The 25140-nt window shown below is 41.8% G+C and overlaps 1 protein-coding gene across 9 annotated transcripts in view; it reads left to right on the forward strand.

The window, feature by feature from the left end:
• The window catches only part of Znf827 (zinc finger protein 827), a 171710-nt gene that overhangs the window by 55119 nt on the left and 91451 nt on the right, over positions 1 to 25140 (forward strand). For all 9 annotated transcript variants that reach the window (XM_031340392.1, XM_031340396.1, XM_031340394.1 and 6 more), the window contains exon 5: positions 9746 to 9979. In XM_031340392.1, the coding sequence (XP_031196252.1) occupies positions 9746 to 9979 (234 nt within the window). The remainder of the gene's footprint in view (positions 1 to 9745; positions 9980 to 25140) is intronic.

The raw sequence follows: 25140 nt of genomic DNA on the forward strand, positions 1-25140 counted from the left end.
AGAGGGCGGGAAGGAGGGAGGCTGTATTTATTTAATGGCTTGCTCCTTACTGCAGGGGATTGGGTAGGATTGTAAGCAAGAGGACAGAGCATAGAGTCGTACCCGCTGGTGTTAAACTTTGGGTGGATGGTGACTTGGAGGTATTTACTGACTGCTGCTATGTCTGTATCCGTAGTGCGGACTCTGCAGTGTTTAGCTCTTGGGACCTCATAAGAGCCCTTTACATGAGAGTACTGTTATCATCCCATTCCATGGATAAGGAGACTGAGAAAGGCTGAAGTCTTGTTCACACTCACACAGCTAAGAAGTAGAGACTGGAGTTGAAATCCAGGCCATGTGCTTCTATCTAGTGTTCCCTGCCCAGAGGAACCCATATCACAAATTACAAGGTAAAGAAGTAGTCATACAGGAAGTGAAGTAATCATACAGGAAGTTGGCTTTGTTTCTGCCCTTTTTGTGTATCTAGGATTAGCCAGCTTCTCCAGCACGGAGCCTCCCTCTGACTGTTGTATGGCAAGAATCTTTGGAAGTTTGATGAATTTTTTTTTTTGTGTGTGTGCGACTGGGCATGGAACCAAGGGCCTTATGCATTTTAGGCAGCTTCCCTAGCCCTAAGCCGGCACTCCCAGCCACAGAGGGTGTATTACTATTTTAGGTTTCCACAAACAGAGTGGTAACAGCAAAGCCAACTTACACTCCCCAAGGCCCTCACCTGTCAGTTTGCAAACACGTTACATCATACCAGTGGAAAATGGTCTCTCCTAAAGTTCATATATTTCTCTTCTTTCTGTGCTACATCTGGCTCTGTGGTGGTCCAAAAAAAAAAAAACCCAAACAACAACAACAACAACAACAAAAACCCTCATTACATTTTATTTACTTATGATGAGTGTGTGTGAGTGTGTGTGTGTGTGTCTGTGTGTGTGTGTCTGTGTGTGGTCAGAGGACACTTTACAGGATTCAGTTGTTTCCTCTCCTTCTCGCATGAGGGTTCCAGGGTTTGGATACAGGATGTCAGGCTTCTTGGCGGGTGTCTTTACCTGATGAGCCACCTGGCCAGCCCTAGAATAATGTTTGAGCTTGGTAGACCTTTGGAGAAATTTATCAGAGACTATTGTTTCCATGAAGCTAAAACCTAGCCACTCCTGTCCTCATAGAAGCTGTCTCTTCTGTCCCTGCTGTTACTGTCACTAACTTCCACTGCTGTTGTAAGAGCATCATTAATCAGAAGTGTTTTCTGGGAACCGGGCCCTGTGCCAGCCGCTTGGTGCAACTTCTCATTTAACCCTCGGCAGCAGCAGAGGGGCAGTGCCACTGAACCTATTCTATAGATGAGAAAGCTGAGACTGGAAGGGCCTGGCTGTAAGAAAGACGAGCAACAAGTCACCCTGGCTGACTACAAAGGCTTGGCTTGTGACCACTTAATTAGCTATTACCTAATTTTTATTTCTCACTTAAGTGAACTGTCTTTTGACCTCTGTCTGCCCCGCTGTTTATTTTCCTTGGCTTCAAATCATGGCATCGTTTCTAATGCTTGTGCTTTTAGTCACTAATCTGGTTAGTTCTTTTCTTCCCGTGCGTCTTCAGAAATGTATCTATGCAGCCCCTTCACATCATCCGCAGACACCTCACCCCTCTCTCCCCAGGCCCAGCTCTCCAAAGCAAAGCTGATGAATCCACACTGGTTAGACTCTGCACAGCTGGCTTTTATTTTATTTTACTTTATTTTATTTGTTTTTGAGGTACCATCGCACATATCCAAGGATGGCGCTGAGCTCATCTCCTTGCCTCAATTCCTGACTGCTGGCATTACAGGCATGCACCACCGTACCCAGTTATGTGGTAGTAGGGCTTTGTGCTAGGCTAGCAACTGACTAGTTCCCTTTCTTTCTATTGAGCTCTCCACTGCTCTCAGAAAAACTGAGGGCTCCTGAGCACACTCTTGCCATGTGCAGCCTTTGCTTTCCCTCCTGTTGTTCTGGGATCTGGTCACTTCGACCATGAAGTTCCAAAGCTGCTTTTTCCTCTTCCTCTTGGGAGGAGCTTTCAGGGCAGGAGTCAAGGCCATTTCTTAGCCCGCCACAAACCCCAGTTCTTTGGACTCCTGGTGATCTGTGGTGACCGAGATCATTTAGGAACTGATCTAGAAACTATGTCTCTGTGTTAATTTAACTAAGATGACAGGTGCAGCAGTTAAGAGGTGATGTCCGTGGGTTAGGTCATCATCCAAAAGGCCGAGGCAAGGATGTGGCCCAACCTGTATGGCTCCTTTCTTGTACTCTCTGTTAAAGCATTTCATTCTTTGAATGTGTTAATAGCACGAAGTTTAAATACAGCTTTCCTTCACATTTACACAAGGCTTGAGTGATTTTCCAGGACCCAGTCCTTCCTGCTGTTGACAAGAGAGACATCCTGTCTGTTAAGGTGATTACTGCAGATGGCTACTCTTGCTCATTATACGTGGGTTTTGTTTTGTTTTGTTTTATGGAGGGTCTCATGTAGCCCAAATTGGTCTCCCATTCTCTGAGTAGCTGGAGATGACCTTGAATTCAGATTCTCTCGTCTATATTCCTCCCGAGTGCTGGATGAGACAGGCGTGCGCCACCACAGCCAGCTTCACATGCTGGCGTTAAGCATAGGTTAGCCTGTGGAGAAAGAAGCGTATTATTCATGCTTGCAACTCCATTCTCTGTACCCCATTGGCTCTGTGTCCATAATTGTAACTGTCACTGGGGGCCTTTGAAGACTTGGTTTAGGTTTGTAGATCCAGAATCCTGGCCAAGGATTAACCCCTGCAGAGACTGATGAGAAATATAAGACTGTAAAACTTTTGCTAAACTGGTTATAAGATGATTTAAGAATACAGAGCAAGGTTTAAAAACTTTTAATTAATGTCTTAAGAATTCCATATGCATATAGTATGTTTAATATTTAAAAGTGGCATTCAATTATTATTGTTATTTAAACTGTGGCCTTATTCTTTCAGAAGACAATTTATTTTTCTCACTTAAAGCATATTAAATCATTGAAAAATTCCAGGTCCAAAGTCTGTTACTGGGTGCAGACATGCCCCCCAACCCCAGGACATGCTTTCTGTGCTTGATAGAAGCTGGGGAACAGTCCCTAGAACTAAGCTTTGATTCTAACTCAGTCATTGACAACCGGGACTTTTAAAAACATATCATTTCCTGAGCCGGTGTTTTCTTATTGTAAAAGAAGGGAGTGGAAACACTGTTGGCTTTCTCTTTGTTGTATTTTAAATGTTCAATTAATTCACTTTTTTTCAAAAAACCTACTAAATGCAGCCTCTATGTAAAACACATAGAAATAGTACTTTAAAAAAAATAGAACTGTATTACCAGTTTACATTTGTTACATTTATTTAAAAACCTAAGCAGTTAGATTTAAGAGTTCCTTTGGTGTTGTGGAACATAACAATATTATTGTTTGTTACATTTCTAGATCTATTTTGCTAACTGAGGCCTTGTCAAGTAGGAAGGCTCATACTTGCAGTCCCAGTATTTGGATAGTTGAGGTAGGAGGATCTCACTTCAAGGCCAGCCGGGGCTGTATATAGAGGCCCTAATCCCCAAAACAAAGCAAAACAAAACAAAATCAATAAAAAGAGAACCAACTTTGTGCAGACACATGGTAGGAAGTGGGAAGTGATGTTTAACAACTTGTCCTATAACCACAGGGTCCATTTAATTATTCAGATGCTTGTAAAGGAAGGTGCAGTAACAAGCTTCTCCTTTGGAGTTTGCAAGCATTCAGCATCTGCTCTCCTTCCTTAATTTAAGTGCCAGACGAGGATCATCCCACACTGATAACCACACCAGAGCTGGCCATGATTCTATACTAGCCACTTGGTAACTAGGACCCAGGATTTGGGAAGTTTTACTCTCTTTGGATCTTAGGTTCTTTGTCTGCATCATGGGGACAGTATTAAGATCCACCCAAAGCGTCACTGGCATTATCAGAAATGCTAATCCAGAGGAACATTAAGTATTTCCTGGGTACTGTGTCCCATACCAGACAGATCCAGCCACATTTATGTATCTTTGCATCTCTCTGTCTTGTTTTATCTACTAGCCATATTCAGAGGGCACACCCACACACATGTTCTCGAACCTACCCTGGCATTTAATTTAAGGCAGGTATGCTCAGGGGACAGCTGGGAATGTCTAGAGAAATATTTTTGTTTTAACAACTGGTAGGAGCTACAGGCACCTAGTCTGGTAGAAGAGACAGACTGGCATGTGGTGCTAGTGTGTGGCAGCCCCTTCTTTAGCAATGACCCAGTCCCGACGACATCCACACTGCTGAGGCTAAGAGCATCATACAGACTCTGGTGGGACTGTGATTGTGCAAATTTACAGCGACACTCACTCACAGGTCTAGAGTTTTGCAAAGATCAGCAAGCTGCTTCCTTATCATGAGGTATTTCTAGAAGTCTAACAGTCTTGTGGTAGCAGAAGACATTGCATTACCAAAACTGAATTGTTTCATCGACACAAGCATCACCTTAGTGGTCTCTGGTGACTTGACATTCCATGTGTAATCCTTGTAAGATATACATTTTAAAATCACGTGTTATATGAATTCAAAAGGAACCGTAGAAATTATGTTTGAGACAGACATTAACTGGAATCCATAAAGAGCATCCTAGGGTTCTTTGGATCATTGTTTGAAAATCATGTGTATGGGATTCTCCTCTCAGGTCCGGCTCTCGTTTAGGATGAGGCCGTGAATGTAATTCCCAGTAGCCAGGCATTTTCATGGACCCGTGTAGCATTCATCAGACTACCAGGCTGGGAACCTAAGTTCTATCTTCATCTTACATGCATATGTCTCTTTCCTTCAGCCGCAGGGACCACAGCACAGGACCAACGCAACTGTGTCCCAGTCTCTTTCCCTCTTCCATCCACGAAAATGGTCCTGGGATCCCATGCTTTCAGGAAGTGCCACTTTATCCCTTTGTCATTAATAATCTTGGGTTCAGTCCAATCTCTTATTTATTCTCCACCGCCCGCACTGCGCTGCTTAGGTCAATGTTCTTCTTAAAGGAAGCTGAGTGCCTTGTGAGGAAGGAAACGGCTCTGTACCTTCATATATGCTCTGGAGTCCAGTGCCTCTGTACTTAATCTGTGATTGGCAGGCCATTTGCTAACCTTTGAAGTTTCCTCACCTCAAATATTCATGTTCTCCTTGTGTGCTTAAAGATGACTTAACTCTCCCTGTAATTATTTAGATGTTTGTTGTACTCATTATTAAACCAAAGAATGGTGTGTGTGTGTGTGTGTGTGTGTGTGTGTGTGTGTAGGTCAGAGAACATCTGAACTGCTTGTGAGAGTCTGTTCATGCCCCCATCATGTGGGTCCCGATGATTGAACTCAGGACGTCAGGCCTGGTAGCAAACATCTTTACTTACTGAGCCACTTCACCTGCCAAAAAAATGGCCTTGAGATAAGTTGAATGGAGCTTTTCTTTAGGAACCAAATCTTAAAAGGAATTTCCGTGTGAACTGAAGATGTCTTGTTGTACAGACTCCTTTGCATTTCATCAGTGTCCACTGAGGATTGAGGTTTGGGAATTATTTTGCCAGCATGGTTTTTATGTGTGTGCCTTCCTCCCTATCCTTTCAGAAGGGATAATTCAAAGTGGGATGGTTACACACTTGGAAATCGCTCCCACGCTTCGCCTTTTATTTACAAACATGTTTAACCTTCTAAGATGAGACTAGGGAAGGTAAAATATTAAGGAAAATTCCAACTTCAGAGAGGACAACCACACTGAGTGGACTCTGGTGGGACACGTGAGTGCCTTGCAGGAAGGTTAGTCAAAAGACTTCCAAAAAAAGAAGAAATCTAGCCTGGTCAGTGGAACTCAGAGTTCACGGGCTTTCAACAAGACTATTATTTTGCCAGCACTTGTCTTTATCTTGAGTTATGTTTTTTCCTTCAGCCTCAGGGACCAACAGGACAGGACCAATGCAACTGTGTTCCAGTCTCTTTCCCTCTTCCATCCACGAAAATGTCGTGGGATCCCATGCTTCAGGAAGTACCACTCTGTCCCTTTGTCATTAATAATCCTGGGCTCAGTCCAATCCCTTACTTTTTGGTTGTTCACATTCACAGAAAATGATCTGACTCCTTTAGACAACTGTCCGTTCCACCAAGTACACAGACTTGCAGCTGTACGTGACTTTAGAACATGAATGGCTCAGCTCCTAAAGTGTCTGGAACAAATAATAAAAGACAGGGCCTCTTGATTAGTGAGACTTGATTAGTGAGATGAGTGAGCATTAGGTATGAGCACTGGAGTGTCTTCCAACCTCAAGTTGCTCTGAAAGCCTTTATGGGCTGAGCTCCATGTGTGCAAGGACCTTTGTATGTAACAGGAATGAAATAGACACCACAAGAAGTCACAGATCTTTGTTTTTCTTCTAGTGATCCTGTCTCAGCCCTCACAAGGAAAACATCTTTAGTTCTACTTTTTTTTTTCTGCACGTGTATGTCTTTTTAAAATAGCATCCCTTGAAAGATGACAATTATTTGGCCATATTAGTTATAAAATCCTGGCTTCATATACACAGTCTCAGTGAACACATTTCTGATCACTGAAAGAGAGCAGCTCAGCCTGCCTACTTTTATTTTCCTATCTTCTCTTTACGCCCAAGTACCTAGGAAATGAAAGTTGAGGAGACGAAACTCTTCCACGTGTCTTTCTGCTATCTCATTAACTACATTTATACATCCTCCACACATTGCAATGCTACGATACTCTTGATACCGTCAGAAGCCATGCAAGCTTATGTGACAGCACTGTCGAGCTGGCCTGTGGATTTCCCACAGTCTTGTTGAAAGCCCGTGAACTCCGAGTTTCACTGACCAGGCTAGATTTCTTCTTTTTTTGGAAGTCTTTTGACTAACCTTCCTGCAAGGCACTCACGTGTCCCACCAGAGTCCACTCAATGTGGTTGTCCTCTCTGAAGTTGGAATTTTCCTTAATATTTTACCTTCCCTAGTCTCATCTTAGAAGGTTAAACATGTTTGTAAATAAAAGGCGAAGCGTGGGAGCAATTTCCAAGTGTGTAACCATCCCACTTTGAATTATCCCTTCTGAAAGGATAGGGAGGAAGGCACACACATAAAAACCATGCTGGTTACGGTGCTGTGACTAAGGCAGATCCGCTGGGGAAGGTTTTTTTGAAGGTTCTGGAAGGAAGATGTGGAGAAATGTCAGGCACTAGGATGCCACCAGCGGCCTCCCAGGAGGGCGTTGTAAACTGGAAGGAGAAACATTGAGTAAACAGTCAATGAGAAAGACCTGGGATGAGGTGGGAACACCACCTGCAAGATGCTCTAGACACTGTGACCGTTCCCTTTGCTTTAGGTTTTGATAGCAGTGTCCACAAAGGGGTAGACTGCCCATTCGTGATGCTAGGATCCATGTGAGTCTTCAAGGTAGCCCAGTAAACCCATGGTCTAGGCAGATAGCAAAGCCTTGCGCTTGGACTCAGTCATCCTAGCTTTACCTCGATGATACATCCAGGGAAAGCAAGCCTGGTCGCTTCTGATTGGAATACCAGGATTCTTCACTTTTGTTGACCATGGAGCTATTAGCATGTCAGCAATACTACTGGCACATTTTACCCCTCAGTAAGTACAGGCACTGTTCTGTGCTCTTGACATATACCAGCTTTAAAAACAAAGGTTAGTGTCTTCACAAAGCTGACCCTGGAGTCAGGAAAAACAGATTATTCACAGCTTTCATAATAAATCGAAACACACTATGTAACACTTGATTCATCTGCTAAGGCCCCCATAACAAAGCACTGTAGTCTGGGTGTCTTACACCACAGATGTTTATTTCTTATAGTTTTGGTGGCTGGAAGCCCAATGTCAAGTTGTCAGTAGGTTTGATTTCTCCTGAGGCCTCTCTGCTCAGTTTGTAATGGCTTCTTTTCTATGTCCTCACTTGACCTTTCCCCCATATAGAGACATCTCTGGTGTTTCTCTTTATAAGTAGAGAAGGAGTCAAATAGTTCTTAGAACCACTGACATTGGATTATGACCTTACTTTCATGCTTCATTGAGCTAACTTGTGTCCCCTTAAAGCCCTAATGCAAATAAACTCACATTGGAAAGTTGAAGCTTCAACGTTCAAAGGGAGTTGGGGAGGGGAACAATTCTGTCCCTAAGAGTATGGTATTAAGTGGTAAGTGTTCATATTTGGGGGAATAAAAAGATTACAGGAAAGCAAAGGAGATGGGGAGTACAGTCAGGTGAGGGCTGCCATCTTAAACAGGTTGGTCAGTGTAGACTTCACTGAGCAAGGGGTATTTGAACCAGGGCTTTAAAGCTTGGTTTTGTTATAATATAAGGCCCAAGGTGGAGAAGCAGTGTTCGGAAAGAAGTCAGGCACACAGGGACCTTGGTTCTAGTCCCAGCTATACATAGTTGTAATTGTGAGACCTGGAGATGTTCCTCTAACCCTCTTGGGCCCTGTTTGCAAATACACTATGCCCTTCAAACAGTTGTTCTACAGTGAGCATCCTTAGAGAAGGAAAAAGGCATTGTGGGTGTTTGCATTGGGGGCTAATTTTCTTGTTCTAGTTTGTTAAGATAGAATAGATGGATAGGCTCTTTCCAAGAAGAGCTGCTAAGAATACAGTTTGGAAATAAAAAACAAACAAACAAACAAATAAACAAAACCCAAAGACATCCTGGGTGGCACAGCCAACGTTGGTGTTGCGCAGGGATGGGAGGGATGGTGTGGCCTTTTCTGTGAGGTGTGCCCAGGAGAAAGGCCTGGCACAGAGTGCCAGCTCATGAAAGCCATCCCATCACGGGTTGCTCAGCCCTGTTTTGATCATGCTCTCTGCACTGGCTGCCCATCACTTCAAAAGCATTTTGAATGGACCTTAGTGGACAAATTTGGAGTTTGGGTCATAAGCCACATAGATTTCTTAGTTCTAACAAATATATGGTGATTAGATATAGATAAGGTGTTACCTTTAGGGAATTCCAGGAAAGTCTGCAGTAGAGGCTCTTAGAACTATCCTTGCAACTTTTGTATAAATTAAACATCGTTCAAAACTATTTTTTTCTTAGACAAAACAAAAACAAAAGCCCATTTTGTATGTGAAGATGACCCAGGCTGCAGGCATAGGGTCACTTATGGGGACAATACAAAGCATATGGCTGCTGTGCATGGGTCATTGATAATGAGAGAACCGTGCAACTCTAGTCCTGCTTTTCGTTTTAGCAGATTCTCCATTATCGCCTTTCTACCCACCCCAAGGGTTTAGGTTTAGATACTACAGCTTACTCTTGATTTTATTTCAATATTTGACAGCAGAATGATTTCATGAGATGTTGTTTTATGATAGAATTAGCTGGAGAATGTGCCAGGGAGCAACAGCACGCCCAGGGAAGATGATTGAGAGGAACCAAGGAGAAAATGCCAACATGCTTTGAAAGGACAGACTTCTGAAAACACTCCAGGTTTTATACACGATGAAGCTAATACCCACAGAGGCCAAGACTCATGGGGTGCACCATGTGCTCAGGGCCTAGCTTTTCTTTGTGCCCCCTCTGGCTCTTAAGCGCAAGGTGAAGTGTGGGGCAACGTAGAGGGGAAACAAATGAATATATATACATATGTATATATATACATATATATAATATTATATATACCCCTTTCTTTCTCTTCTTTTTTCATATTCTTATTTTTTTTTTAGCTGCAAACCAGAAGGAGCCTATGAATCTTAATTTTAAAGTGAAGGAGGAGCCCAAGGAAGAGGAATCCCTAAGCATGCCTTTGCCTCGCTCCAGCTACGTGTTCAGCCCGGAACCGGAAGTGTCGACCCCTAGCATCTCCGAGGACCCACTTACACCGCAGGAAGGCAAGGGGAATGTGTTAAGGCGGGACATGTCGGCCAAGGCCGCCTCAGAACTTCTCATGAAACTCTCAGGTATCCAATATATTAAAAAATATTTCCATTCTGGTCATTTTACTTGCAAGCCAACTAGACCGTTTCTTGCATGGTTTATAATTAATCTGATGGTGACGATAGTGTGAAAAAGGTGAATTTAAGGAATGATCAGGTCGATTAGCTTCAGTTTCTGTGTTATATGCATGAATTTGTTCGTTTCTATCTATCTGTGCTGTACCTGGCTAGACATTGGCCTCAGTTCCTGTGTTAGACGTGTGTGTCTGTTAGCTTCTTATTGTGAGTGCCTATCTAGATAAGGCCTTTTCTTTCTGAATAGTAGTAAAAATGGTTAGAAAACATTACTAACATCAGAGATGATCACGATCATGACTTTAAATAGGATTCTAATAACATCCACAGGATTTCTTCTAATTGGTCAAAATATGTCTTAAGAGAGGATCCCCCTGTCCTCTGGGCATTTATACTATAATCTTTAAGAACCATTAAAATATTTTCCTTGGCCTGGTGAGAAGCTGAGGTGACACTCAAGGTCATTACCAACAAAGTAGCAATGAGCAAGTATAAGAATAGAGAACTTCCTAATGGAGTGTTCCAATGATTAACCTGCTACTAAGATGAATGGATGGCTCCACTAATATCTAGATGTAATCTCAAATTATTGGATATAAGAAAAATTGTGCTATAAATTAAAGCTAGTGTATTTTGGATTTTTGGTATAAGTTTTTACCTGGTCCTCTGCAACAGGTAGAAAATTTAGTGTCTTTTTGGTGGCAGGGTTTGACTTTCAGAACATGAGAAAAAGCTATACTGGTGATCATAGCTGCCAAGCCATAGCTGTCCTCAGTTCACTGACTCCTGAAGGTAATTTTTAGGAACTGTGTTTGAAATGCTAATATGAATCAAGAGCTGTTTTTCATTGGGAACTTGCTGTGCTTGGGGGATGAAAGCAAGAACTGTCTTAGCAGGATGCCTCTGTGATCTGTAATTTCATCAGCAATTCTGAAGGTGTTTCTGGTTGACTAGTAGGTTGGAAGGTAAGAAATTAATAGTGATTTACTTGGGTTCAGCATATCAGAACAGTTGAAATTTCCGTATCTGCCATTTGGTGGGATTAAGAATTCTTGTCTTTGATGTTAATTCAAAGCACACTGGAATTTGAGGGGAACATGATTTGCTAGAGATAAAGCATGAAAGAAGAACAAGAACTGTGGTCCTATTGTAATTCCATTTGCCCAGACTTCGCAGCGATGGCATAGTGGTGTATCTTACCCTGATCGAGGTCTAGCAAGATCCCTAAGCTGGGAGGTGAAACTAATATTTGAGCCAATATAATTTAGTGTATCATGTCTCTCTTCTGTGCCAGAATGTCTCAGGATGCAGTCATCCTTCTGTTGAGGTTGCTTAGTCTCTTTTTGTTCTCCCAGAGCTAGCTCTCCTCATACAATGGCTTAAACTCTCTGTCTCTCCCTGACGGTAGTTTCTGCCCAGTATATTGCCGTTTTAGAATTTATTTTGTAGCTGGTATTAACTGGTACAGAACAGAGAAGGCTGGTACCACACTGAAAGAGGTTATGAGAGCAGCCAATGAGATTTCTGGACAGATGTTTCTTTAAGGAAAACATTTTATCTTTATCACCTTTTGGGTGATATGACTTGAGAGACCGAAGTAGGACATTATTTTCTAGATAATGATGAGACCCCACCTCATCCCCCCAAAAAGAAATGCTGCTGTGAACATTTAATAATATTTGTGGGCCATGAGAGCTCCTTTTAAGTGTGTGAGTTGACTTTACTGAGTGTGTGTGCAGTAGGGTTCAGTAATAGCAGAATGATATTATGGTCCTATTTCTAAAAGGCAGCCATCATCCTCCATAATGTGGAAAGAAACTTGCACGAAGGCTAAGAACTATTTTCTTTTTTTTCCTCCTTAAAAAAAAAAAAACTCTATATAGATGAGACTTGGATCAAGGATATATGCATCAAAAATATCCGAATTTTTATGCTCTCTTCAGAGGTATTTTAGACTATAGTCTTTGAGTGCATTAGTACTTGTTGTTATTGTTTGTTTTTGTTTTTGTTTTTGTTTTTGTTTTCCAAGACAGGGTTTCTCAGTGTAGCCATGGCTGTCTCTGAACATGGCTCTGTAGACCAGGCTGTCCATGAATCCAGAGATCCGCCTTTGTCTGCCTCCCGAGTGCTGGGATTAAAGGCGTGCGCCACCACCGCCCGGCTAATAGTATTTTCCTTAATTTCATGAGCAGGGGAGGTCTCCCTGGAAATAATTACCAACAAAGTAGCGGTAAGGCACAGTGAAGGCTAGAGGATTTCCTGGTGGAATATTACAGTAAGTCACATGCCCTTAAGGAGACTGCGATTCTTCATGGTTATCTAAATGTAGCCTCTGCCTATCCAGTTAAGTGCCGAAATCCATTCAGGGAAGCACAGCATTGCATTGCTGTGAGTACTGTGGTCCTAAGGAGGGCGAGTCTTTTCATTCCAAAGCCATGAGGTAAGAAGGGCTTTCCCTTCCTTAGGAGTGAAGTGGATCTCAAGACCTGTGGAGAGGAACATGCCCATAATTCCAGTGGGAGGAAGGCTGAGGTAGGACTGTAGGTTTTGAGTCCATCCTGGACTGTGTAGTGAGGTCTTGTCACAAACAAAACAAAAAGGTAAACATCAGTGTTTCTCATCACCGCTACATTAAGGCTCTTGCAAAAAGAATGCTAGGAAGCAGTATTATTTATATATTCATTTATTTTTATTAGATATTTTCTTTATTTACAATATCTCCTTTCCCAGGTTCCCCTCCAAAAGGAAAAATAAAAATAAAATAAAATAAGAAAAAAAAATAAAAATAAAAAAACCCCAAAACTAAAACAATCCCTTGTTTCCTTCCCCCTCCCCCTGCTCACCACCCCACCCTCTCCCACTTCCTGGCCCTGGCATTCCCCTACACTGGGGCATAGAATCTTCACAGGGCCGAGGTCCTCTCCTCCCATTGATGATCGAATTTGCAATCCTCTACTATACACATGCTGCCAGAACAATCAGACCCCTCCATGTGCAGTCCTTGGTTGGTGGTTGAGACCCTGGGAGCTCTGAGGGTACTAGTTAGTTCATATTGTTGTTCATCCTAAGGGGCTGCAAACTCCTTCAGCTCCTTGGGTCCTTTCTCTACCTCCTTCATTGGGGAGCCTGTACTCAGTCCAATGGATGGCTGTGAGCCTCTACTTCTGTATTAGTCGGACACTCTCAGAGCCTCTCAGGAGACAGCTATATCAGGCTCCTGTCATCCAGCACTTGTTGGCATCCACAATAGTGTCTAGATTTGATGACTGAATATGGGTAGGATTCCCAGTTGGAGCAGTCTCTGAATTGAGCAGTTTTAAATTCTCTTTCTTCAAGGTATCATTTCAAGAGTTTGAAGACTCAAGCCCTGAAAGATACTTGTGAGGAACTTATCAGAGCCTTCAGATTCCCTCATAGATGAGAGTAAGCATTCATTCCCCAAAGCCTCTGGACATAGCTAGGGTGGTATTTACCTCCAGGGTCTCGTTCTAGGCAATCTTGTGGGCAGGTGTTCTTATGTCTTCCCAACCTGTGCAGTCCCATCTACAGTCTGCCATTCTCTGCAAAATCCTCTGGTCAGAAAAAACCTGTTGGAAAAACTATAGCCACCCCTGGTGGGAGGCGCCCAGTCAGGGACCTCTAGTGTTTGCCTGAAGCGGCAGAGCCCTATAGAGGGCCCACACACACTCTGGCAATGGTGGTGCTCAATTTATGATTCAGCACAGTAAGAGATTAGCAGATACAGAAATTTCTTTTGTTCGTTGTTTTTTGAGACCAGATATCATTGTATACCCCTGGCTGGCCTGGAACTCACTGTGTACCCTAGGCTGGCCTGCAATTCCCAGAGATCTGTCTGCCTCTCTCTGCCTCTAAGTGCTGGCATTGAAGGCGTTCACTGTCCCACCTGACTACAACAGTGTATTATAATACAAGTTGTTCAAATCTATAAATAGTTTGTTGTGGAATTATTATTTACTATTTTGGGAACACGGTTGACTGAAGGATGAACCCTCAGATAAGGGAAGAAGACGACAGTGCATGGGAGATACTTTGCTTTGTCTCTGTTCTGACCTGAAGAATGGCTAAGGAAAGGGACTTTTTCTCTTTTCTTACTAATTTTCTTAGGTAGGTTCCCAGGGAGTTAATAAGAAGAAACTGATCAATGATTTGGGCTATCTCTTGTTTCCTTGTTTAAAGTAGCTCATGTTCATTTCGTAAGGCTGAATGATTGGCCTAGGCACATGTCACACGAGACGTTCCTGTGTGGAGAAACATGCATAGGGTGGGTGCTTTCCAAGTGGACACTTAGTTTTCTGGGGGGAAACACAAGTGAGTTAGAACCAAGCTGAACCTTCTATGGCCTCCGCATTGGGAGAATCCCGAGGTCTCTTCTTTACTGTGGTTCCGATTCCCTTCCCAGTTGTTAACTATGAAGGGGAGTGACTGGCAGCTGGGCCTAGAGAATTAATCACCATAAAGAAAGCAACCCACTATGAGGAAATAACTGGATGTCTGTGACTACCTGTTACGTGACACTCAGCAGTGGACACTTGTGTGTCTAGAGGTAAGGAAGGGCTTGTTGGCAGAATCGTCTGATGTCTGTCCTGTTATTCTGGCAGACTAATGGGAGGCAGCAGAGTGTCCAGAAATGAGCCTTTGGGCAGACAGGACAAGGAAGAACAGGAACCAAGAAGATAGAGCAACATGCACAGCACTCCAGACTTGGAGGAACAAGTCTACCAACTGTTTTCAGCACTGGTTGTGCTTAGGTCTTTGAACTGATTTCCGCTCCTTTCTGGGAGAGGCTTAGTGGAAGCTAGCCCCAATTTGCAGAGCCACTAGAACATAGGAGACTCACATTCCGAGGTTTGCTCTGGGTTTCACTGGTGAAGACCCTGGAACTCTGCAGGTGAGGCTGGAAGCTCGTGTTTTGAGAAGCCTTCCTAGTGACCCTGACAGCTAAGGCTTTAGGCTAGTGTGCCGGGGGAGGGGGGGGGTGGGTGGTGGTGGGGGGGGTGGGGGGGGAAGCGGCCAGAGGAGTGAGTGTGGTCCATCTGGAAAGAATGTTTCAGGATGAAGCTGATGGGGAACAAAGTTCTGTTACATATCGTCATTTCCTTTAGAAAAGGACCCAGCTCTTCCACAGTGAGTCCATTAGTTTCCTGTGAAATGACAGTATCTAGACCCATCATTTGTGAAGAAGGGCATGTCTACGCGGCAGATGAAGATCGTGGTGCTCCTGAGCCTCCCAGAATACCACTTGCTACTGTCCATTGCAGTTTCATTTCTGAATTATTTCTGGACATGTTTTTAGAGACAGTCTCCCTACGCCACCCCAAGCAGCATCACACATCATGTTGTAGACTTTTCTTTTCTGAAGAATTTCTTGAGAGAAATGAGAAATTTCAACAAAATTAAATTTCAGGCTAAAAACCTTTTTTTTTTTCTTCTATGTGCTGTTTTTCCCTTTGGAAAGGGGTGATACTTTTTTGTTAACTTTTATGTAGTCTTTTGTCTTCCTGAGATTTTCCTGCATGAGTACACTGTATTTCCATGTAACATACGTTAAGCAGCATGTCTTTAGTCAGTCAGCTGTTCTCCACTATAACAAAGGTATGGCATAATCAGTTTACAAAGGAAAAAGTTTGTTTTGGCTCAGAGTTGGAGGCTCTAGTCAGTGAGTAACCAGTCCCGTTGTGTGGGCTGCGGCCCAGCAGCACGCTGTGGCAAGAGTGTTCGACAGAGCATAGTCAGAAGTAAACGAGAGGAAAAGGAGCCCAGGGTCTCACGATCACCTTGAAGGGCACACCCCAGTGACCTGAGGACTTGCTCTAGTTCCCACCTGCCTAAGTTGCCCCATCCCAGCTGCGCTGCTTGGGAATCAGCCCTTTAAGACATGGGTGTTGGAGGCACTCGTAAGACACAAGCTAAAGCATAGTGTGGGGCACCAGTCATGACCTGTAAGGATGAGGGCTATTCTTTATTTTATCACCATAATTCTTGCCTTCATCAGACTTACAAGTTGCTAAATTGAGTAGGGAGAACATGTGAGACCTTTAAAACATTTTTAAAAAAACTATTATTTATTATTACTACTAGTAGTATTATTTAGACAGAGTCTTCCTACATAGTCCCAGACTGTCCTGGAATTCACTATGTGGACCAGGCTGGCCTTGAACTTATTATAGATCTACTGTCCTCTGTCTACTTAGTGCTGGGATTAGAGGCATGCACCACTTCACCCAGTCCTAAAACATTTTAAACCTAATTTTACAAAGCTCTTATGCTTCTACTTGCCCGCAAAAGCTAACTTTGGTTGAGGAGATATTAGCAGATTGTGTAAAGTGGTTAAGGGTTGGCTCGGCCGGGTGCTGAAGAGCTTGACTGCTGAGAAAGAGAGGTCCTGTTCCATCCCAGGAAGCTGCAGGATGGAGAGAGCCCAAGGGTTGACCTCTGACCTCTAGCATGCACCATAGCAGAGTCACTCCCCCCATACACACAAATAAGTAAGTAAATGTAAAAATACTGCTAAGTAATTTGGAGCTATTAATAGGACGGTATTTCATCTATTTGTTTTATTAATTCTTTCTACTTTCCACATTCCCAAACTCACGCTGCTGATGTATTTGACAATATAAAAACAGCAGCCCAATCAGACTAAAATTGGAAACTACTTCTTATTTGCGTATTTCTGAACACGTGGAAAGGTTTATTGAATGTGCATTGCACTGTAGATGTAAATACTTCAGGTTGTGCTTTACAAAGGATTCCAGATTTTTTAAAATGCTATCTCAATTAAAAAAGAAAAAAAGCTTTTCTTGAGCCAGGTTTTCTCTCTGGAGACAGACAGGATGCAGAAGGATCCCAAGGTTTTGGCCAGCCTGAGCTCCCTTGAAGCCTGGGGACATGGCTGCTTCAGTGAGGTGTGAGGTCATGATTTTGATGCACAGCAGGGTGTTTTGGTGTGTACCTGGTATCCAAGCACTGGGGAGAGGGGATGGAGACAAGAGGCTCTCTGGGGCTCACTGACCAGCCAGCAGTCAGTGTCCCCACCTCCACTGCCTAAGCCTAGACAACCACTGACTAATCTATGGTCGGTTTTAATAGATTTGTTCACTGGGGACTTTGCGTATGAATGAACTCATGTACTTCCTAGTCCTTTCTGTCTGACTTTTCAGCATGTTTCCATGGTCCATCTGTCATGTTGTAACATTGATTCTTTTTATTAAATAACGTGTTATTTATTTTGGGAGTAGGGAACACCGGCTGTTTAGGTCAGAAGACAACTTGTGGAAATTGTTTCTCTCAACAAAGTGAATCCAAGGATTGAACTCAATCCTGCCATGCTTGATGGCAGGCATCTTTACCTGTCCACCTATCTTGTTGACGCCTAGGTATCAATCCTGTGCTCTCCTTTTATGGCTGAATGCTGACAGTTGCATGGATACATTGTATCTTCTTTATCTTTTAATGGAGACACGGCTTGTGCTCCAGTCTTGGCTGCTATGGATGCTCCTGTACAGGTCTCTGTGTGGACTTACGGTTTAAATCTTCTTGGGTATATCCCTAGATACTGTGGTGGGTTGAACAGAACTCCCTTTAACATTTTGAAGAGCTGCTAAGAATTTTTTCCAAGGCAGTAACACAGCATTCTGCATCCCTTGTAATAATGTATGAGCTTTCAATTTCTGCATATCCTTCTGAAATCTCGTTACCATCTTTCTTATCAGAACCACCATGGTAGCACAACCTAGCAATTTCACTGAGGTTTCGATTTGTGAATCCCTGTAAGGGTGGCATTTCATGGAGTTCCACATGCTACTTAACACTTGAACATCTTTGAAGGAACATCTATTCGAGTTCTTTGTCCACTTTTTACATGGGTTACTTTAAAGTAAATAATTGGCTTATTAAAGCTTCTCATTCTTGACATAAGCCATATTGGAGAGATGAAAGCTACATTTCTTTCTTATTTTGCTGGGTTTTCGTGATTGCAGCACAGAAATGTTACATTTGATAGAGACCGGTTCAGTTTTTGTTCCTTTTGTTGTTTATGAGCATCATTGTATTCTCTGTAATTCTAAAAATTAAGTAAATGCTGATTCGTTTAATACTAAAAGGAAAACCCATCTTCACTTGTATTAGCAAAGCATCATTTAATTTAAGCCTCTGAGACCTAATTTATTGAATTATGCCTATCCAGTTAGGTTGACCTTTCTGTCTCTCTCTTCCTCTCTCCTTCTCTCTCTCTTTTTTAGTTTTTTGTTCATATGGTCATAACCAATTATTTTTGCATGTCAACTTTATAAGTAATTTCTAATAGATACATCAGCAGTGGGCTTGTAACTAATGCCCAGGACGAGTTTCTCACTGCCATGTCCACTTTTTTTGCCATTCATTAATTTATTTATTCACTTTACATCCCCATTGCATCTCCTCCCTCTTTTCCAAGTTCCATCCTCACAAGCTCTCTCCCCTGATTACCTCCTCCCCTTGTCTTCAGAGAAAGGGAAGCCTCACCATGGGTACCATCCCACCTTAGCACATCAAGTTGCAGGAGGGCCATGTCCACTTTTTGACCCCACTTCCATATATATGTGTATGTATGTATGTATGTATGTATGTATGTTTGTGTGTATGTATGCCTGTATGTATGTGTATATATGTATGTGTGCATGAATGTGTATATGTAAATGTAGATGTATTTACGTAGTCCATAATTGATGACTAATCTAAATAAGGAATTACACTTTTAATAGTAAAAAAAGAGCTACATGAAATATCATATTTATATATTTTTTCTTTTATTAGATACTTTCTTTATTTACATTTCAAATGTTATCTCCTTTCCAGGTCTCCCCTCCTGAAACCCCCTATCCCTTTCCTCCTCCCCCTGCCTCTATGAGGGTACTCCTCCACCCACCCACCCACTCCCACCTAACCACCCTGGAATTCCCCGACACTGGACATCAAACTCCAAGGGCTACTCCTCCCACTGATGTCCCACAAGGCCATTCTTTGCCACATATGTGGCCAAAGCCATGGGTCTGTCCATGTGTACACTTTGGTTGGTGGTCCAGTCCCCAGGAGCTCTGGGGGAATCTGGCCTGTCGACACTGTTGCTCCCTCCATGGGGCTGCAAACCCCCTCAGTTCCTTCAGTCCCTTCTCCAACTCCTCCATCAGGGACCCCCATGCTCAGTTCAATGGTTGGCTGTAAGCACCTGCCTCTGTATTTGTTAGACTCTGGCAGAGCCTCTCAGGAGATAGCTATATCAGGCTCCCTTCAGCAAGCACTTGCTGGTATCCACAATAGCATCCAGGTTTGGTGACTGTATATGGAATGGATCCCCAGGTGGGGCAGTCTCTGGATGACCCCTTTCCTTCAGTCTCTACTCCACACTTTGTCTCCATATTTCCTCTTGTGAGTATTTTGTTCCCCCTTCTAAGAAGCACTGAAGCATCCACACTTTGGTCTTCCTTCTTCTTGAGTTTCTTGTGGTTTGTGGATTGCATCTTGGGTATTCCGAGCTTCTGGGCTAATATCCACTTATCAGTGAGTGCATGCCATGTGTGTTCTTTGGTTACCTCACTCAGGATGATATTTTCAAGTTCCATCCCTTTGCCTGTGAATTTCATGAAGTCATTGTTTTTAATAGCTGAGTAGTATTCCATTGTGTAAGTGTACCATATTTTCTGGATTCATTCCTCTGTTGAAGGACATCTGGGTTGTCTCCAGCTTTTTGGCTATTATAAATATGGCTCCTATGAACATAGTTGGGCATATGTCCTTATTACATGTTGGAGCATCTTCTGGGTATATGGCCAGGGGTGGTATGTACTATGGTAGTACTATGTCCAATTTCCTGAGGAACCACCAGACTAATTTCCAGAGTGGTTGGACCAGCTTGCAATCCCACCAGTAATGGAAGAGTGTTCCTCTTTCTCCACATCCTCACCAGCATCTGCTGTCACCTGATTTTTTGATCTTAGCCATTCTGACTGGTGTGAGTGGAATCTCAGCTTCATTTTGATTTTCATATCCCTGATGACTAATGATGTTGAACATTTCTTTAGATGCTTCTCAGCCATTCAGTATTCCTCAGTTGAGAATTCTGTTTAGCTCTGTTCTTCATTTTTAATAGGGTTGTTTCCTGGAGTCTAACTTCTTGAGTTCTTTGTATATATTGGATATTAGCCCTCTATCAGATGTAGAATTGGTAAAGATCTTTTCCCAATCTGTTGGTTGCCATTTTGTCCTAGTGACAGTGTCCTTTGCCTTATAGAAGCTTTCCAATTTTATAAGGTCCCATTTATCGATTCTTGATCTTAGAGCATAAACTATTAGTGTTCTGTTAAGTAAACTTTCCCCTATGCCCATGTGTTTGAGGCTTTTCTTCACTTTCTCTTCTATTCCTTTCAGTGTTTCTGGTTTTATGTGGAGGTCCTTGATCCACTTGGACTTGAGCTTTGTACAAGGAGATAGGAATGGATCAATTTGCATTCTTCTACCTGTTAACCTCCAGTTGAACCAGAACCATTTGTTGAAAATGCTGTCTTTTTTTCACTGGATGTTTTTTGCTCCTTTGTCCAAGTTCAAGTGACCATAGGAGTGTGGGTTCATTTCTGGATCTTGAATTCTATTCCATTGATCTACCTGGCTGTCACTGTACCAATAGCATGCAGGTTTTTTTGTTTGCTTTTGTTTTTGTTTTTATCACTCTTGCTCTGTAGTACAACTTGAGATCAGGCATGGTGAACCTCCCAGAAATTCTTTTATTGTTGAGAATAGGTTTCGCTATCTTGTATTTTTTCGTTATTCCAAATAAATTTGAGAATTGCTTTTTCTAACTCTATGAAGAATTGAGTTAGAATTTTGATGGGGATTGCATTGAATCTGTAGATTGCTTTTTTGGCAAGATGGCCATTTTTAATATATTAATCCTGACAATCCACAAGCATGGGAGATCTTTCCATCTTCTGAGATCTTCTTCGATTTCTTTCTTCAGAGACTTCTGAAGTTCTTGTCATATAGATCTTTCACTTGTTTGGTTGGAGTCACACCAAGGTGTTTTATATTGTTTGTGACTATTGTGAAGGGTGTTGTTTCCCTAATTTGTTTCTCAGACTGTTTATCCTTTGAGTACAATAAGGCCACTGATTTGCTTTGAGTTAATTTTATATCCAGCCACTTTGCTGAAGTTGTTTATCAGATTTAGGAGCTCTCTGGTGGAATTTTTGGGGTCACTTAGGTATACTATCATATCATCAGCAAATAATGATATTTTGACTTCTTCCTTTCCAATTTGTATCCCTTTGACCTCCTTTTGTTGTCTAATTGACCTAGCTAGAACTTTGAGTACTATGCTGAATAGGTTGGGAGAGAGTGGGCATCTTTGTCTAGTCCCTGATTTTAGTGGGATTGCTTCAAGTCTCTCTCCATTTAGTTTAATATTGACTACTAGTTTGCTGTATATTGCTTTTATTATGTTTAAGTATGGGCTTGAATTCCTGATCTTCCAAGACTTTTGTCATGAAGGGATGCTGAATTTTGTCAAATGCTTTCTCAGCATCTAATGAAATGATCATGTGGGTTTTTTGTCTTTGAGTTTGTTTATGTAATGGATTATGTTGAGGGATTTCTGTATATTGAATCATCCCTGCATCACTAGGATGAAGCCTACTTGATTGTGGTGAATGATCATTTTGATGTGTTTTTGGATTGAGTAGGCAAGAATTTTATTGAGTATTTTTGCATTGATAGTCATAAGGGAAATTGGTCTGAAATTCTTATTCTTTCTTGGGTCTTTGTGTGGTTTTGGTATCAGCATAACTGTGGCTTCATAAAATGAATAGGATAGTCTTCCTTCTGTTGTTATTTCATGCAATAGTTTGAAGAGTATTGGTTTTAGATCTTCTTTGAAGGTCTGATAGAATTCTGCTAAACCCATCTGGTTCTGGGCTTTTTTTTGGGGGGGTGGTGGGAGACTTTTAATGACTGCTTCTATTTCTTTAGTGGTTATGGGACTGTTTAGATGGTTTATCTGATCCTGATTTAACTTTGGTATTTGGTATCTGTTTAGAAAATTGTCCATTTCATCCAGATTTTCCAGTTTTGTTGAGTATAGGCTTTTGTAGTAGGATCTGATTTTTTTTTAATTTCTTCAGTTTCTGTTGTTATATCTCCTTTTTAATTTCTGATTTTGTTAATTTGGATACTGTCTCTGTGCCCTCTAGTTAGTCTGGCTAAGGGTTTATTTATTGTGTTGATTTTCTCAAAGAAATAGTTCCTGGTTTTTGTTGATTCTTTTTATAGTTCTTTTTGTTTCTATTTGGTTGATTTCAGCCCTGAGTTTGATTATTTCCTGCTGTCTACTCCTCTTGGGTGTATTTGCTTCTTTTTGTTCTAGAGCTTTCAGGGGTATACTGTTAAGCTGCTAGTCTATGCTCTCTCGAGTTTCTTTTTGGAGGCACTCAGAGCTATGACACTGCTTTCATTGTGTCCCATAAATTTTGGTATGATGTGTCTTCATTTTCTTTAAATTCTAAAAAGTCTTTAATTTCTTTCTTTAGTTCTTCCTTGACTAAGTTATCATTGAGTAGAATGTTGTTCAGCTTCCATGTGTATGTGGGCTTTCTGTTGTTTTTGTTGCTATTAAAGACCAGCCATAGTCTGTGGTGATCTGATAGGATGCATGGGATTATTTCAATCTTCTTGTATCTGTTGAGGTCTGTTGTATGACCGATTATATGGTCAGTTTTGGAGAAGGTACCATGAGGTGCTGAGAAGAAGGTATATTCTTTTGTTTTAGAGTGAGATGTTCTATAGATATCTGTTAAATACATTTGGTCCATAACTTCTGTTAGTTTCACTGTGTCTTTGTTTTGTTTGTTTCCATGATCTGTCCATTGCTGAGAGTGGGGTGTTGAAGTCTCCCATTTTTATTTTGTGGGTTGCGATGTGTGCTTTGAGCTTTAGTAAAGTTTCTTTTATGGACATGGGTGCCCTTGCATTTAGAGCATAGATATTCAGAATTGAGAGTTCATCTTGGTAGATTTTTCCTTTGATGAGTATGATATGTCCCTCTTTATCTTTTTTGATAACTTTAGGTTGAAAGTTGATTTTATTCGATATTAGAATGGCTACTCCAGCTTGTTTCTTGGGACCATTTGCTTGTTAATTTTTTTCCAGCCCTTTACTCTGAAGTAGTGTCTATCTTTGTCACTGAGGTGCATTTCCTGTATGCAGCGAAATGCTGAGTTCTGTTTACAGCACTGTTAGTCTATGTTTTTTTTATTGAGGAATTGAATCCATTGATGTTAAGAGATATTAAAGCATAGTAGTGATTGTTTTTTCCTGTTATTTTTGTTGTTAGAGGTGAAATTATGTTTGTGTGGCTATCTTTGTTTGGGTTTGTTGAAAGAAGATTATTTTCTTGCTTTTTCTAAGGTGCCGTTTTTCTTCTTGTGTTGGAGTTTTCCATCTATTATCCTTTGTAGGGCTGGATTTGTGGAAAGATACTGTTTAAATTTGGTTTTGTCATGAAATTTCTTGATTTCTGCATCTATGGTAATTGAGAGGTTTGCTGGGTATAGTAGCCTTGGCTGGCATTTGTGTTCTTGTAGGGTCTGTATGACATCTGCCCAGGATCTCCTAGCTTTCACAGTCTCTGATGAGAAGTCTGGTATAATTCTGATAGGTCTGCCTTTATGTGTTACTTGACTTTTTTTTTTCTTACTGCTTTTAAAATTCTTTCTTTGTTTAATGCATTTGGTATTTTGATTATTATGCGATGGGAGGAATTTCTTTTCTGGTCCAGTCTATTTGGAGTTCTGTAAGTTTCTTGTATGTTCATGAACATTTCTTTTTTTTTAGGTTAGGGAAGTTTTCTTCTATAATTTTGTTGAACATATTTACTGGCCCATTACATTGGGAGTCTTTACTCTCATCTATACCTATTATCCTTAGGTTTGGCCTTCTCATTGTGTCCTGGATTTCCTGGATGTTTTGGGTTAGGAGCTTTTGCATTTTGCATTTTCTTTGACTGTTGTGTCAATGTTTTCTATGGTATCTTCTGCCCCTGAGATTCTCTCTTCTATCTCTTGTATTCTGTTGGTAATGCTTACATCTATGACTCCTGATCTCTTTTCTAGGTTTTCTAACTCCAGGATTGTCTCCCTTTGTGATTTCTTCATTATTTCTGTTTCCATTTTTAGATCCCGGAAGGTTTTGTTCAATTCCTTTACCTGTTTTGTTGTGCTTTCCTGTAATATCTTTTTTGTTTGTTTTCTAGAAACAATGTTTCTCTGTATAGTCCTAGCTGTCCTAGAACTCACTCCATAGACCAAGCTGGCCTCAAACTCAGAAATCTGCCTGCCTCTGACTCCAAAGTGCTGGGACCACTACTGCCCAGCTCCTGTAATTCTTTAAGTGATTTTTGTGTTTCCTGTTTAAGGGCTTTTAGCTCTTTACGTGTGTTCTCCTGAATTTTTTAAGGGAGTTATTTATGTCCTTCTTAAAGTCCTCTATCATCATCATGAGATGTGATTTTAAATCAGTCTTGCTTTTCTGTTGTGTTGTGATATCCAAGGCACGCTGTGATGGGAGAACTGGGTTCTGATGATGCCAAGTAGCCTTGGTTTCTGTTGCTTATGTTCTTGTCCTTTCCTCTTGCCATCTGGTTATCTCTTGTGTCAGTTGGTCTTGCTGTCTCTGACTGTGGCTTGTCCCTCCTGCAAGCCTGTGTGTCAGTACTCCTGGGACACCAGTTCTCTCTGGGAGGAATTTGTGTATGGAGAGCTGTGGCACAGGTTCAGGTCAGGGCACAGACAGAGATTGGAAGGATCCCTGTCCCAGGCTGCTCCTTGGTTCCTGTGTCCTGAGGGCTCCGGGCAGGTCCCTCAGAGAGGAAGTGGTAGACTTACCTGTGCTCACAGGTGTGTCAGCACTCCTGGGAGACCAGCTCTCTCCTGGCAATATTTGGGTATGGAGGGCTATGGCACATGATCAGCTCTGGGTGCAGACAGAAGGCCATATTTATATTTTATGTAAATAAGGAACAAGTCACTTTAATGGGACAAATCTAGTGTGTTCCTGTGTAAAGATGTGGT

This window comes from Mastomys coucha, unplaced genomic scaffold, assembly GCF_008632895.1.
Source record: "Mastomys coucha isolate ucsf_1 unplaced genomic scaffold, UCSF_Mcou_1 pScaffold22, whole genome shotgun sequence".
Lineage (NCBI taxonomy): Eukaryota > Metazoa > Chordata > Mammalia > Rodentia > Muridae > Mastomys > Mastomys coucha.